This window comes from Anopheles funestus, chromosome 2RL (assembly GCF_943734845.2).
Source record: "Anopheles funestus chromosome 2RL, idAnoFuneDA-416_04, whole genome shotgun sequence".
NCBI classification, from domain to species: Eukaryota; Metazoa; Arthropoda; class Insecta; order Diptera; family Culicidae; genus Anopheles; species Anopheles funestus.
The window spans coordinates 45,849,475-45,865,448 of NC_064598.1; the positions used below are offsets into that span (position 1 = coordinate 45,849,475).

The 15,974-nt window shown below is 44.7% G+C and overlaps 5 protein-coding genes across 10 annotated transcripts in view; 3 read left to right on the top strand and 2 right to left on the bottom strand.

The window, feature by feature from the left end:
- Window positions 1–2,267: 2,267 nt before the first annotated feature.
- On the bottom strand, window positions 2,268–4,731 carry LOC125765449 (TNF receptor-associated factor 6). Of its 2 annotated transcripts, XR_007418558.1 has the most exons (5): window positions 4,483–4,731; window positions 4,156–4,289; window positions 3,780–4,080; window positions 2,982–3,698; window positions 2,268–2,894 (listed from the first exon to the last, which is right to left on the bottom strand). XR_007418558.1 is itself a non-coding variant. In XM_049430629.1 (4 exons), exons 1-4 carry the CDS (start codon window positions 4,531–4,533, stop codon window positions 3,039–3,041), a joined length of 1,146 nt encoding a protein of 381 aa, XP_049286586.1. In that variant the 5' UTR covers window positions 4,534–4,639; the 3' UTR covers window positions 2,268–3,038. The 2 variants fall into 2 exon arrangements, 1 of the variants encoding a protein (XP_049286586.1); XM_049430629.1 differs by having other exon boundaries at window positions 2,268–3,698; window positions 4,483–4,639.
- Window positions 4,732–4,889: 158 nt separating this feature from the next.
- LOC125765435 (tyrosine--tRNA ligase, cytoplasmic) lies at window positions 4,890–6,946 on the top strand. The gene is made up of 2 exons (XM_049430602.1): window positions 4,890–5,254; window positions 5,349–6,946. Exons 1-2 carry the CDS (start codon window positions 5,051–5,053, stop codon window positions 6,759–6,761), a joined length of 1,617 nt encoding a protein of 538 aa, XP_049286559.1. The 5' UTR covers window positions 4,890–5,050; the 3' UTR covers window positions 6,762–6,946.
- Window positions 6,947–7,064: 118 nt separating this feature from the next.
- LOC125765408 (elongation factor-like GTPase 1) overlaps window positions 7,065–15,974 on the top strand; it is an 86,398-nt gene continuing 77,488 nt past the window's right edge. For all 4 annotated transcript variants that reach the window (XR_007418554.1, XM_049430478.1, XM_049430476.1 and 1 more), the window contains exons 1-2: window positions 7,065–9,703; window positions 9,765–9,878. Coding sequence is in view for 3 of the 4 variants with exons in the window: in XM_049430478.1 (XP_049286435.1) it covers window positions 7,231–9,703; window positions 9,765–9,878 (2,587 nt within the window). In the remaining variant the exon portion in view is untranslated. The remainder of the gene's footprint in view (window positions 9,704–9,764; window positions 9,879–15,974) is intronic.
- Window positions 10,053–13,021, top strand: LOC125765414 (pre-rRNA 2'-O-ribose RNA methyltransferase FTSJ3). Its single transcript, XM_049430520.1, has 2 exons — window positions 10,053–12,587; window positions 12,657–13,021. Exons 1-2 carry the CDS (start codon window positions 10,246–10,248, stop codon window positions 12,916–12,918), a joined length of 2,604 nt encoding a protein of 867 aa, XP_049286477.1. The 5' UTR covers window positions 10,053–10,245; the 3' UTR covers window positions 12,919–13,021.
- LOC125765431 (uncharacterized) overlaps window positions 13,039–15,974 on the bottom strand; it is a 52,995-nt gene continuing 50,059 nt past the window's right edge. Inside the window, exons 5-6 of one of the 2 annotated variants that reach the window (XR_007418557.1) lie at window positions 13,801–15,971; window positions 13,039–13,728 (exon numbers count right to left, since the gene is read on the bottom strand). Coding sequence is in view for 1 of the 2 variants with exons in the window: in XM_049430594.1 (XP_049286551.1) it covers window positions 15,688–15,971 (284 nt within the window). In the remaining variant the exon portion in view is untranslated. Of the gene's footprint in view, window positions 15,972–15,974 lie in introns of both variants that reach the window. The other variant, XM_049430594.1, reaches the window with a different exon arrangement.

The window sequence follows — 15,974 nt, forward strand, 5'->3', positions numbered from 1 at the left end:
AATGTTTGAGTCGGTGGCATCGTATAGGCAGAAAGGCGTTGCAACTAAACACGCGCGAAAATGAAAGTGCGCCAATTCAATATATCTAGTCATATCAAATCACATACACACGTGCATATATACATATTGTGAAGAGGAAAGGAAATCACTATAGACATACATCTACGGTTACATTTCATCATTTCGATAGCAAACCATATTCATAGCAAAAGGGCACGCAAGACGCTGAAACCAATCCCTGCACAGGGTTGGAAGGAAGCGTAGATTTCGTAGTACACAATGAAGCCTAGTTCAAAGTATAGCGTCGTCCACATAACTAGTCAAAAGTATGAAACTTTAAATAAAAAAAAATAAAAGAAGAAGAAAACGGGAAAGAATATAACACACACATACACAATTATATTAGCAAAAAAAAATCGCTCCCGAAAGGAGAGCAAAACAATAGTAAGTGCGCTAAGTATGCGCCCTCTAGCATCTAGAGTAGCAACCATATGCAATCAATACTGACAACGAGAGTGAAACAATCGTTTGATAAACATTTGCGCATTGGATCTCGGAAAGTGTGTGTGTGTGTGTGGGTGTACGTGTCAGATGTCGGTTTTTGTAAAACTCGAAACACTCGCTGAACCGTCCAAATGTGAAGCAAAGGACGAATGGCAGTTTACAAACAACCAGGCGTCTCCATGAGCAGTTCGGTCCGGCACTACACTTTTGAATTGGCGGGAAAAAAATGCTTAAATGACACTTTTGCCTAAAAAAGATCGAAACCGGTAGGTTTTTGCCACACAATGCGTACCGAAATGTTGCAGTATTTTTGTTTTGTCGCTAAAGAGCGTGCTGAGAATAGAATAGGTAGACATCTTTGGTCTATTAAACGGGCCGCACCGTTGTACTGTGACCGATTACGATGTAAGATGTAGATAGTGGGATGCGTAACGAACTCTAATCATAATAATTGCATTACATTCAATTAAATCTCCTCTCCCAAAAATTCTCCCAGGCCGTAGAAACAAATATTAGTGCGCTGTCGCTATAATTAAACGAAGTAAAATTACAGGAATCATGTCTACAGGACAGGGGTGTTTTGTTCAATTTAGCAAATGAAGCAACAACCAAAAAAAAGTTATGATGAAAAAGAGGGGCGATTAGATAATGCAAAAACCGTATCCGAACGTATTTCGTTAGCAAAACAAAAAAAAAAACAAAACACTTAGACATTGGTGGACTAATAAATAGTGTAGAGCAGCAGCAGCAGTAAAAGTATTAGCAGCAGCATTGTGTGTAATCACAAATTGCAAATTGCATCCATTACGTATCAACCATAATGTGCATATTCACACCATTTGCATATGGCTACAATCGCTACTAGCCGTTCGTATGTTCCACCAAACAAAAAAAAAAGAAGGTATTACTGTTGTGGTCTTTGGAGCAGGATCGTCGTTGTGCAAGACACGGCACAGTATATAGAATGCACAAAAAACACAACTTTGTACGGCAAATGCCTATTGAATATCTACATTCGAAAGCATTTGACAAAAGAACCAAAACACTCACTGGCACATGATGTAGTACGGAAAGGTGTAATTACCAATGTTTCTAGTTAGTTTCGTTTCAAACAGCTGACTAAAGGAAGCAAATTCGCAGCGCATAAAACACACACTGCAACGGAACCATCATTAGTTCCCATTTACATACAACAAACTCACAATAAATATACAATAGTAACTAAACATACATGAAAAAAAAAAAACAACAAAATCCCACTACAAACAGTCAATCGCAAGTGATAAGCAGAACGAAACGCTGCTCCAAAAAAAGGGGAAACTTTCGAAAGTGGAAACGGATCGGATGGAAAACATTGAACCTAGACGAGCGGTGCGAAAAATGTGACGCAGAAAGCAAGATTGGATGGACGGATCAGGAGCAAAGTAATACAAATGGATGTGAACGAACACATATTGGTTATTTAGTAACATTACATTTACAGGAAACGAAAACAATAACATTATTAGATCATGTTTGTAAGGAAAGAAAAACGAGAAAAATACAATTAAACCGTAGACTAGTTATAATTACTTGATATACATTTTTTTCACAAGAAAATATACTTATAATCACGGACAAATAAAGAAATACTGTGAACGGCAAATGTTGTTATGGTGTTCTAACGATGGTGCTGGAAAAAATCCCCCACCGCGGGAAGGGACAAACGATTTCTTTCAACAAACAGGCATCTACAGTCTGGGTTTTTCTTTTACACTCATTAGTTCGTTTACACTGGGTTGGAATACACTTTTATTATTCTTACCATTGCCCTTCTTTATCACGTTCTAAAATTCCTGTATTCTTTGTATATTAACATCTAAATTTGTTAACAAAAAAGCGTTTAGAACCATTTTGGTATGTCTGTTTTATGTGTTCTGTCTATTTTTTGCTGGTTCCATATTTCGATGGTATGGTGGTGACAAATTAGGAAAAAGGGAACGATAAAGAATGCTACCGATAAGAATTGTAAAAATGATCGTACAGCAAACGAGTACAGACTTTTAAAGACTGCAGCCAACTCCCGGCCAATATTGTAGAGAAGCATTTTCGGGGGGCGGGGGGATGAATAATAATACCATTTCATTGCATTTTGGCACGGCCGTTAAGTACTAAGAATTTGAGCTACCGATTATATGGTGAAGCTGTCCTGCCTAACTAAACCTACAGATCTTCGGGCCTACTGCATGGCGTGTTGGCCCACATATAAAGCAACTATGTTCTAAGACAATGCACGACAATGCACAAGAATACACAATCATACTCTCTCGACATACACATCGCTAGCCAAAAATTGGGACTTTTGTTTTGTAGCAAAACAGTTTGGAATTGGAAATACTATCATCTTAATACTGTTAAAGCGAGAGAAAGAGAGAGAGAAAGAGAGAAAAAGGGAGATACATTTATCAGGACAGATCATAACTGGACCAACTGCTCACCTGGTATGTTGGTGGAATGTGTGTTGTGCGATTTTGCTCGCAGTTCCATAAAACTTCTTACACAATGTTCATCTGTATCTTAATCACCACCGTATTATTGTCGGCAAACTTTGCCAAAATGTCCTTAATTTTAGCAAACTCCAAAAATCCAAATCCGCGCGGACTGATCTCTTGGTTAGGGCGATGGAATGCAAGAATTTCCGGCTTCGACATGATCGTATCGTGCTGCGATAATTCGGGCGACCGCACGTTCAGCAGCGTTATCTTGATACGACCCTTGAATGGCCACTCGAGATGGTAATCGTTCTCCGACTGCATCAAGTGTACGTGCAGCCCGATCGAGTCTTTCGTGCGCGGTGACACATTGATGCGGGCGCAAAATTTGTACCCATGCGGTGAAGTGTACGCTTCGCCGCTGTAAAACATGCAATTACTGTTTGCTAGCATGGAATCGATTTTGTTGGAGAAATCCTCCAGCTTCCACAGCAACACGCCGCCACTGTACCGTGGATCGACCTCTTGGTTGATCTTGGTTAGTTGGATCTCCTGCTTGGACAGTTTGATGCCAAGAATGTGCACCTCCTGCTCGAGTATTACGATACGCTCGTACATGGATCGGACCAGCTCGTTTGTGCTCATCTCGGGCACACTGTTCTTTGCCGGTGGATCCCAAAATTTATACCGATCACTGCTTCCCGTGTACGTTTCCAGCAGTAGCTGCAAGTAATGGAAGGAAAGATTTAGCTTTAACACCATACCGTGATCGCGCAGTTTCGCTGGTGGAAATCCTGTACCTACCTGTAAATGCTGCTGGCAGTCGGAAGCAATGTGTGCATTCAGCGCTGCTTCATCCGCAGCAATAAACTTGCACTTTATCCGTGCGAAAGGGCACGGTTGACTCTGACGGGACATGGCGAATGGGCACTGGCGCAGATGCGTGTCAATTTCGGTGGGAGAAAACTGATCAACACAGCCTCGCATTGAATTTGGGCACGGTTTCTTGATTTGCGATATTTCGCGGCGCGTACAGTTGTCCGGAAAGATGTCACTCTTGATGTCGAGCGGTTCGTTATCCAACGGGCAGTTGGAGTTTTTCTCACTAAACATTATTCCGGGAAAGAAGCAAACAATCCATTAAATGTAAGGAAATCAAACACTCTACACAGGTACATACTTCAACCAATCCGTAATGCATTTCCGACAGAACCGATGACCACACTTGGTGAGAATGGGCTCGTTCAGCCAGCAGTAGCAGATGGGACATTCATATCGAGCTTCAAGCAATCCATCGTCCACTTTAGCAGCGCTCTGTTGGAACATTGTAATGATGATGAACATATGAGCTAAAACTCTTTTGAAATATTCTAGAGTGGAAACCATCTAAAGCACATGAAATGCTGTTCGCTGAATATGAGTCATCTTGATACATCCGGGAGCATTCGAGGAAGTCCCCACACATGAAGATGCTGCAAAATACTAAACCAAACACACGCTTTCTTACCTGTAAACAATTTTCCTCGGCGGATACTTCTCTTTTCACGGGTCTACTCATTTCTAATCATAATTAGTGCACGAAAATATTACACCAAACAAAGCGATTTGTATATCTTCCGTTTGTCAACTATTTTTTTTTGTGTTGTGCAAAGTCTCAAGGTCCGTATGGAAAAGGTGTAGCAATATGATTTTTGACAGCTGTTTGTTTATTAAATTTGTAATCATTGTTAAATTGCAGAACGGAATAAATTTTATAGGAAATTTAATGTAAAAATCCGTGCATATAATCACTATAAAATGATATGCAAATGATGAACAATAATAATTAAATAAAAACTATCCAGGGCAGCTGATACCCTCTAAGCATCTTGGTGAAGTTTGGCAGAGTTGTCACTGCAAACGTGTACAACATTTCCCTGATTTCGTTCGCTCGTACTTGCCGTGTAGGATACTTGGTGTCACGATCGTATTTATCAGCGATCTTTCCTATCCTATTCAAAAGCTTTGCACTCCTAGCATTGCAAGTCTTGCGCTCGATCGTAGTGGAAATTGTGTGGTACGGAACGTGACTCAGAATGGCTGCTACATTAACGCCGGAGGAGAAGGAGCATCTGATCACTCGCAACCTTCAGGAGGTGCTGGGACAGGATAATCTCCGCGCAATCCTAAAGGAGCGTGATCTTAAAATATACTGGGGTACGGCTACTACTGGCAAACCGCACATCGCTTACTTCGTGCCGATGTCAAAGGTGGCCGACTTCCTTAAAGCCGGTTGTGAGGTAAGTGAAGCCGGCGCTGTGTTGCATCAGCCATCGCCTAAAGCATGCAGCGTTCGAACGTTATCACTTTCACTGCGCTTATCTCACGTTGCAGGTAACGATCCTGTTTGCAGATCTGCATGCCTATTTGGACAACATGAAGGCACCGTGGTCGCTGCTCAAGGAACGTACGAAGTACTACGAAGCGGTTATCAAGGCGATGCTTTCGTCACTGGGTGTCCCGCTGGAGAAGCTGCGGTTCGTGTGCGGTACGGACTACCAGCTATCGAAGGAGTACACGCTCGATGTGTACCGATTGTCCTCGGTTGTAACGCAGCATGATGCCAAGAAGGCGGGTGCGGAGGTGGTTAAGCAGGTGGAACATCCACTGATGTCAGGGATTTTGTACCCCGGATTGCAGGCGTTGGACGAAGAGTATTTAAAGGTGGACGCCCAGTTTGGTGGCGTAGATCAGCGCAAAATTTTCACTTTCGCAGAGAAGTATCTGCCGCAGCTGGGTTATGCCAAGCGCATTCATCTGATGAACCCGATGATTCCGGGACTGGCTGGCGGTAAGATGTCCTCGAGCGAGGAGGACTCGAAAATTGATCTGTTAGACAGTGCGGCCAAGGTGAAAAGCAAGATCAAGAAAGCGTTTTGCGAGCCAGGCAATATCGAGGATAACGGGCTGCTGAAGTTTGTGAAGCACGTCATCTACCCGATGTTCAAGGAAGGGGAAGCATTCACGATCCATCGTAAGCCGGACTTTGGTGGCGATTTGGTGTTTGTGGAGTACGAGCAGCTGGAAGCTTGTTTTGCCTCGCAGGAACTGCATCCAGGAGACTTGAAGGCAGCTGTGGAAGTTTACATAAACCGTCTGATAGAACCAATCCGGAAGACGTTTGATACTGATTTCTATCGAGAACTAACCGAGCGCGCTTATCCTGCACCGGTGAAAGTTGTGGCAGGCAAACAAGCAGGCGGAGGAAAGCAACAGCAGAGCGCAAATGCTACTGCTGCTGCAACCGGTGAAAACACACCGGACAAGCTGGAACTGAAGGTGGGACAAATCATGGACGCTGTAAAGCATCCGGACGCCGATAGTCTCTGTGTGCTCACGGTTGATATCGGAGCTGGTGAGCGGAAGGCGATCGTAAGCAATCTGATGTCTCACTACACACTTGAACAACTCCGCGAGCGGTTAGTGGTGGTGCTGACGAACATGAAGGCGTCGAAAATTCGTGGCGTTGAAAGCGAGGGCTTGGTGCTGTACGCGGCCGGAGCGGAAAAATCTGAAGCTTTAGCCGTGCCGGAGGACTCGAAAGTAGGCGAACGAATTATTGTGGAAGGGTACGACAATACGAGCAACCCGGTGCCACCGTTAAATCCCAAGAAGAAAGTATGGGACAAGATACAGGCCGAACTTCACACCGGTACGGACGGACAGGCGCTGTGGAAGGAATTTTCACTGATGACGCTGAACGGCGATCGGATCACCAGCACGCTTGCTGGATGCAGCATCAAGTAGGCTGAAGATGGAAGCTTTTCGGAGTACCATGGCATTTCGCAGCTTTGCTGTTTGCGCTTGGAGAGTTTTATTTTTGATAATTTTGTTGCCTCATCGATCGTTCCGATGAGAAAAAGTGCGTGTTTACATTCGTTTCGAATTTTGAAGAGTAATTTATTAAATTTTGGCATCGCATATTATCGAAATATTTGTTTTAGTTATGAAGAAATGTTATTTTTTAGAAAGAAACAATTTTTACTGCTGACCTTTAAAAAAATAATCCAAGCAGGCAACACTGCATTCCAGCCAAACAGCGCTGTTTAGATGTAAACATCAACAAATGCACGTGGTGGGAAGTCAGTCAAAATCAGCTGATATTTCGTTGACCGTTTTGTTGTGTTGGCCGGTAAAAGCGGCCACTTTTCCTTTCGTAAAGTAGTACGAAATCGACAAAACTGTGATATAATTGTATTAATTACGTTAAGAAAAGATGGTGCGCGTGGATTTATCGAAATTAGTGCAGCTGCAAACGAACGCCAGCCAGGTGCGTAACATATGCATCCTGGCACATGTGGATCATGGCAAAACGACACTGGCCGATAGTTTGATCGCAAGCAATGGCATCATTTCCACGCGCTTGGCAGGAAAATTACGCTACATGGATAGCCGGCCAGATGAACAGGAGCGTCAAATCACAATGAAAAGCAGCAGTATTGCGTTGTACTTTCGGAACGAATCGAACGAGCAGGAAACCGCCAATGAATATTTGGTAAACTTGATCGATTCACCTGGCCACGTGGATTTTAGTAGCGAAGTTTCGACCGCCATACGGCTTTGTGATGGAGCCATCATCGTTGTCGATGTAGTTGAGGGTGTCTGTCCGCAGACCCGCGTCTGTTTGCAGCAAGCGTACAATGAGCAACTGTCCACCGTTTTGCTGCTGAATAAAATCGATCGATTGGTGCTGGAAAAGCGGCTCGAACCGGCAGAAGCATATCACCATCTGGCACAGGTGTTGGAGCAGGTTAATGCAGTTGTGGGGAACCTTTTTGCGACGGATGTCTTCGCAAGGGAGCAAATCAGTACAACGGGTGATCAAACATCTGCGCTGGAGGAAGCGGATGATTCCTTTCTTTACTACACACCCCAGCAGGGCAACGTACTGTTCGGATCGGCACTCGATGGATGGGCCTTTGATTTGGCCACCTTTGCCCGCCTGTACCAGGGCAAGCTGGAAGGTATAACGGACAGTGAAACACTGTTGAACGCGCTGTGGGGCGACTATTTTTATTCTCCCCGTAGGAAGGCGATCGAATCTGGTGCAATGGAAAAGGGTCGTAAACCACTCTTCGTACAGCTGGTTCTGGACAATCTGTGGAATATTTACGGATTGGTAGAAAATCGAGACGAAACGAAACTACGTGCTATCTCGGAACGTTGCGGAGTGGTGCAAAATGTGCGCGATTTGCGCCACGGTGATGGACGAGTTCCGGTAAGGAATCTACTCTCCGGTTGGTTGCCAATGGAGCGATCATTACTGGGTGCAGTTTGTCGGTCGGTTCCTACCCCAAGCGATATTAGTGAGATGAAGGCAGAAAAGCTTCTGTGCTCTAGGTTAGCCGATTTCGGTTCCTACCCACCGGAAACCCAAGCACTAAAGCAGGACATTATGAGTTGCTCGGCGGACAGTGAACGGTTGATTGTGTTCGTTTCTAAAATGTTTCCCATCGAACATGGTGCGCTGGCAGGTGCAAAGGAAACGTTAGAACGGTTAACGAAGGCCCTTGCCTTAGACGATCATCCCTCCGATGATGACGGTGCCACGGAGATATTTCTTGCCTTCGCAAGAGTTTATAGTGGAACGCTTCGGAAAGGATCGCGTGTGTTTGTCATTGGACCGAAGTATGACCCACGGACGATGCATTCGAACGATAGCGATGCTATCAATCCGCACCTTGTCGAGATCGAGATTGACAGCCTTTTTCTCCTGATGGGTCGTCAGCTGGAACCGGTTGATGCGGTCCCGGCAGGCAATATAGTCGGCATAGGAGGTTTGCAAAATGTGGTCTTAAAGACCGCGACACTCAGCAGCACACGATTCTGTCCACCGTTCGTGGATCTTCCTCTAATAGCGACACCGATTCTTCGAGTTGCCGTTGAATCGAGAGACATTCAAAAAATGCCACAACTTGTACGTGGCCTGAAGCTGCTCAATCAGGCCGATGCATGCGTGGAGGTGCGTGTTCAAGAGAGCGGAGAGCACGTACTACTCACGCTGGGTGAAGTACACCTGGAGCGGTGCATTAAGGATCTGCAGGATACGTACGCCAAGATTGAGCTGAACGTTTCGAACCCGATCGTACCGTTCAAGGAAACCATTGTGCCGTTTGTACCGACGTCCGAGGATAATCCTGAGGAGGAAATAGCGAAGGATAGAGAGAAAGATAAAACGGTTACACTTCAAACGCCGAATCGGCAATGTACCATCAAACTGGTAGCGATGCCAATTTCACAGGAACTTGTGGATCTACTAAATGCCAACGAATCTGTACTGAAAGCGTACGTTCGAGCACACGAAGCGAAACAAAAACTACCACAGGCGTTGCAGGATTCAATTACCGAGCTTCGTTCCAACCTGATGAAACTATTACCCGCCACGGTACCGTTTGATCGCATTTGGTCGTTAGGGCCGAAGAAATGTGGTACGAATTTGCTTATCAATTGTACCGATTTTAAGCACACCTCCGTGTGGTACGAAACAGAGCCAGCTGAACGGACAATGGATGATGATCCGCGGGCTCAGTACGAGTCATCATTTTTGAACGGGTTCCAAATGGCATCGCTAGCCGGTCCTCTGTGTGATGAACCGATGCAAGGTGTTTGCTTTTTGGTAGAACGCTGGGATGTTGATGTAACGGTCGGTGTGGACCTTGCGTCTGTGGCTTCTCACGGACCACTTTCGGGTATGTACGATCATGGATTAATTCAAAATGGAAGAATGGATTAACATTTCCTACATTTCAGGACAAATTATGTCAGCCGTTAAGGAGGGATGTAAAAAAGCATTTCAAAATCAACCCCAACGACTGGTTCATCCGATGTACAGCTGTAATATAACCGTGAACTCAGACGTGCTCGGTGAGTTTATATTTCCAGTTTTCTATTTTGCTAAATTTTATTTCGCTTGAATATTCTACAAATTTGTGAGATCAAGAAAAATTATTTTGAAATGATTTGTATCGTTATGATTTTTGATGGCAACACTGCCTGTTGTTGTTGAGATTCCTACCCCTCGCCGGGAGTAGCTGTCAAACTGTGTTTCTGAGCTGTCAATACGAGCACATGGTTTGTTGTCGATAGAAACAAACGGCGACGACCAAAAGCCCGAAAACTTGTGCCGGTCCGATTGTGAAAACGTGTGTTAAAAGTGAATAACATTATAATTCCTCGTGCTGTACACGCGACAGTTTAGGTGCTAAGCTAATACGCATAATCAACCAGAAACATGGGAAAGAAAGGAAAAGTAGGAAAGGATCGGCGGGATAAGTTCTACAAACTTGCCAAGGAGTCTGGGTACAGATCGCGTGCCGCCTTTAAGTTGATCCAGCTGAACCGACGCTTCGGATTTTTGCAGCAATCGCAAGTATGCATCGATCTGTGTGCTGCTCCCGGCGGTTGGATGCAGGTGGCCAAGCAGAATATGCCGGTATCCAGCATCGTGATCGGTGTGGATTTGCACCCGATCAAGAATGTACCGGACTGTATCAGCCTTATCGGTGATATTACCACCGATAAAACTAAGTCAGATTTGGCAAAGGAGCTGAAGACTTGGAAGGCGGACGTTGTGTTGAACGATGGTGCTCCGAATGTGGGTAAAAACTGGCTGCACGATGCATATCAGCAGGTCTGTTTGACGCTTAGCGCTGTTAAGCTAGCCACACAGTTCTTGCGACCGGGTGGTTGGTTCATCACGAAGGTTTTCCGCTCGAAAGATTACAACGCACTGATCTGGGTACTGAAGCAGCTGTTCCGCAAGGTGCATGCGACCAAACCGTCCGCATCGCGTAAGGAGTCGGCTGAAATCTTCGTCATATGTCAGTACTTTAAGGCGCCGGATAAGATTGATCCTCGATTTTTGGATTCGAAGTATGTGTTTGAAGAGCTGGACATTGAATCGAAGGACATTTCGTCGAGTAACATCCTTAAAGATTTGGAGCGCAAAACCAGGAAACCGAAGGTGGAAGGATACGACAGTACGGACGTGAGGAAGATCGTTACGGCGCTTGAGTACATGCAGAACGATAAACCACTAGCACTGTTGAGTCGGATAACGGAAATTGCTTTCACAGCTAAAGATGCAGCAATAGCAAACCATCCCCGTACGACCACAGAATTGAAGGAATGTTGTAAAGATATAAAGATTCTTGGACGAAAGGATATAAAGGATCTGTTGCGCTGGCACAAGTTGGTAAGTCCCGACTATGTTATATCCAGCGAAGAAAAGCCGGATGACAAGAAGAAGAAAGGCGATGGTAAAGATGGTTCGAAGGATGATCAGGAGACGGATGTGGATGAGGACATTGTGGAGTTGAAAAAGATTGAAAAAGAAATAGCAGCCCTGCAAGAAGAAGACGAACGGAATTCGAAGCGAAAGCGTAAGCAGACCAACAAGGAACGTTCGAAACTGAACGAAAAGCTGAGTCTGAAGATGGTCATTAAGGGCGATGCAGGACCGACCGAACAGGGCGACGATTTAGTGTTCTCGCTAAAGGACGTCGGTAGCAGGCAGCAGCTGGAAAGCATGCTCGATCAACCTCCGGACATTGTGGTGGAGGATGAAGAAATGCCTTACGAAGACGATGGTAAGGATATGTATGTACGGTACGATCGTGAAACGAAGGGTGATCTGTTTGAGGATCATAAACTGCTTGCCGCACGACCCGACAACGATTCGGAGGTGGATTCGGATTTCGATGAGAAGGGGTTGGCGATGGATTCCGATGAAGAGCTGAGCTTCGAAGAGGACGAAGATGCTAAGGATCCTTCGGATGATGAGGACCGCAATCCGTTGTTAACCGATTTGGACTATCGGAACAAAACGGACAAACGACTCCAGAGAGCACAGCTGTGGTACGAACAGGATGCTTTCAAAAAGCATAACCTTGATACGAACGATGAGGAGGTGGATTACGATTTGGACAAGTTGATCGAGGCGTACAAGAAGGCCGGCGTGAAGGTTCTGGGTGCGGAAAAGGATACAAAGAATAAGGAACCGCTTGGAAAGAAGGCACGCCGCCGTGCAAAGCATGATATGGACAGGGACGATCATTCGAGCGATAACGATACGAGTAGCTCATCCGATGAGGAAGAACCACTGGCAGGAAAGATAGGCACGATGGTACATAACACGGTGGAAACGGTCGGCAACGGAGACGGTGGATTTGAGATTGTTTCCTCGGAAAAGGTGCGCAAACCGAAAAAGATTAAACTGAACGAAAACGAGCTAGCGTTGGGACAGATGTTGATTACGGGCAAGAAGATGCGCCGTGATATTATCGATTCCGCCTTCAACCGGTACATGTTTAATGATGAAAATTTGCCCGAATGGTTCGTGAAGGACGAGCTGGAAACGATGAAACGGGCACTGCCCGTACCAGAGGATACGGTTGAGCAGTATCGCAAATCGAAAGACGAGTTTAATGTACGCACGATTAAGAAGGTGATGGAAGCGAAGGCGCGTAAAAAGCGACACGCCGGCAAGCGGTTGGAGAAGATCAAGAAAAAGGCGGAAACGATCATGGAGAATGTGGACAATACGAACCAGGAGAAGATTCGTCTACTTAAGAAGTAAGTAACAGGCGTAATTTATTAAGAAACGAATAATTATCAATCATTTTCTTTCATTTTTCTTTCAAGGCTCTACAAAAAGGCGGACGCAAAGAAGAAGGAGGTGACATACGTTGTGGCGAAGAAGACGGGCGTTAGCGGCAAGAAGGTGCGCCGTCCGAAGGGTGTTGAGGGTCGGTTTAAGGTGGTCGATCCGCGCATGAAGAAGGATAAAAGGAGCGAGGTGGCGAAAGAAAAACGTTCCAAGAAGTTTGGCAAGGGTTCCGGTAAGGGTAAGGCTAAAGGTAATCCGAAGGGAAAGGCAAAAGCGGGCGGAGCTCGGAAGAAGTAATGTGTAGGGTTGGTACACCGTATATGAAGAGATATTGCACGAAGAGAGCAATTTACTTCAAACAAATATAGACATATTTAATAAAGTTACAATAAAACTATTATGTTTTTGGTATACATTCATAAAAAATACATTAAGAAGAGATAAAGTGCTTAATTTCAGTCGAATTTATTATTTCCTTAAGTTGTGTACAGCATAGAGCTTAGTATTGCCTCAAAAGTAGAATGGCGAGCCAGAACATTACCAGAACTTCCAGCTGTAATGACAACACGCTTGCCTTCGAGGGTGTTTTTCGTTTGTTAGAATCCTTGGTGTTTTCAGGCGGTAAGGTGGAACTAACAGATGAACTGTTCGATTGTATCGCTATACTCACGGTAGTCGTAGTCGAAAAGCCCAAAGGAGAAAGTTTTGCTGACTGTGTCGAAATTTTCCCGCCAACGCTTTTCGATATACCGTTTGGAGTTACTGATGAAGTCAGCACTTGGGGTGTTGACATTTTAACGGAAGAAATCTGTCCTTCATTGCTGTTCGAAACCTTACACTGACTCAATACCTTCCAGCCTGTACATATGTTACTGCCGGCAAAGGAACAACTCATGTGATAGTTCCATACACCGTTCGTAGTGTAGTTTACCTGGAAGCACTGATACTGACTGACCGGGGACACCTTTCCCAGGGATGGATTGTGTGGGTTCAGCAAGAGATGAGTCATGTTAACTAAAGCATCGTTACATTCGACCAACCCGGCCGTACTAATGCAATTGTTGTAATTGTTGATCGCCTGACAGAATTTGCAACTTAATCCATCAGCTGAAAGAAAAGTAAGGTTTTAATAGGAGCTAGCGTTTTATTGGAAGCAAGGGCCGCCATTGCGATTCTTACCTTCGTTGTTGAAAATATACGCAAGCAGTAAAATACTGTAGATAAACGTACTCAAATAGCGCAACATCACGGAGTGAATTTGAACCGACACAGAAACCTTCTTTCGCAAGACTACGTGTTGCGGTGGTTGCGATCTCCGTGCTGTGGCCAACGGGTGCGAAGTTGTATGAACAGAATTAGTTGTTTGATGATAACCCCTCCGTATTCGGAACGTTTCATTAGACGAGACAATCGTTGCCGATTGTTGCTTTCAAGTTCGTTTAGTTCTTGTCATGAAAGACATGACGGCAAACGCTTTATCCTCATTAGGGATGTTTGTGTAGCATTTTCATTTAAAAACGTGAAACATTGGGGTCTTGTTTTTCGTATATCGCTTTTTATTAATAATATTGTTACTAATGTTACGTTACTCTTACGTTTCTAGCGTTGTAATTAAATAGTGTGTGGGTTTTTTGTTTTTTACTAGTTTAATTATTTGTTTCAATTTTTCTTTCTCTCTTTCTCACCGTTTTCTTGCATTAACATAGTGGTAGAAAAGTGTTAGTAAAATCTTTCCTTTGTCGTCCTCACGATTTACGTTCCGTTCGACGATTACGTTTACTTTTCCATCGCTTCCATGTCGATACGACCGTTTCGGTTGCTACATTTAGCATACTTTATGTTAATATGCTTATATCAACAATCCACCCTACCCCATTCTGGATTGTTAAGCGTGGGGGAAATGTTTGAAAACTATTTACATAAAAGGACACGAAAAATCTTGTTCCTCTACCTGTCGCTTTTTTCGCATATTCCCTATCGGGGACTTTCCGTAGTATTATTCGCATAAATACTACTGTAAAACAAAACGGATTCGTTAAAAAAATCTACTCTCCAGTACGCATTCCAAGCGTTCGGAACAAAGGCGGCCTCTGTTGGCGCACGCCAGCCCGAACTATATTAGCCCCCTTCGTTTCGCGAAGTGGGTTCGTTTGCTTTATGTATTTTAAATTTAAAACAAATAAATAGTAGAATATTAATAAATAGGCAAGTTTTAGGAAAGGAATGGGATGGTTGCACAGTCAAGGGCGTATGATCGAAACTGCTCATCTGCTACCGGATCTACCGGATCTCGTTCTTTCCATCACTGGTGGCACGCCAGTTTTGTTTTAGTGGTGCGAAACGATGTACAAAAGCTACCCATTGAATCAGTAGCTAATCGTCGACATCCTTCGTTCAGATTAAAAATTCTGTCCCAGACTCCTTACCGTTTGGGGCGCAGTAGCGATGAAAAGAAAGAGATATCGGATCAGATCCATACTGGGTATGCTTTCGAGAATCCTTTTCGGTGTGTTCATAACTTCTCTCCTTCTCTCTGTTGGTCACGCAGTTTCAAAAAGCACCTGTCCTGTGCTGTACCGTACACCGGACCGTAGCAAAACGATTTCAAGATGGCGACCGTTCGTCTGTTCGATCGTACGATCGTGATCCGGAACCGTTTTGTGTTGTCGCTACCGTTCGATTGGTGGTGGTGTAATTGAATGATGTGTGTGATTAAAAAAACCGGATAGTTACGACTACTAACCTGGCGCCAGGTTTTTTGTTTGTTTGCGTACGAAAATAATTTAACTATCGACAAATAAATAATGGAAAATAGCATTCGAGTTCGATGGGAATGGGAAGCTTTCGGTGTACAAACTAAGGATAGTCGATGATCGAAATGGAAATGAGGATGATTAAGTTATACGCGGTTGTGGGATACTATAAGGCCAAGCATGCGCTGCTCCTGAATGATCCTCTTTCTATGTGGCATGGTACGGGTAGCTTTCAGCATTTGTTGGATCGGTTTCGCTACCCGACGTGCAAGCTAAGTCACACATGCTCACGATAGTAGTCGGTGGAAACGATTTAAGCTTCATTGGCCAGTGCTGCCGCATCCGTAGTGTTCTGGTACGTCCGTGAAACGGATTCGGTTTCAGTATCAACGGCAGCATTGATGGCGGCAGAGTTTGCACGGTACGATGACACCGGCTGTCGCGATGGGACCTTCCACTTGTTGTACACGTTGGCGGGCGTTTTGGCCGGCTTGGAAGCGTAGTAGCTGGAGGTTTCCGGTGGTACGCACAGCATACCGTACACGTTGATACCGGGCAGTCCAGCGTACGTTGGCTGATCGTGAGCCAATGGTCCCTCTG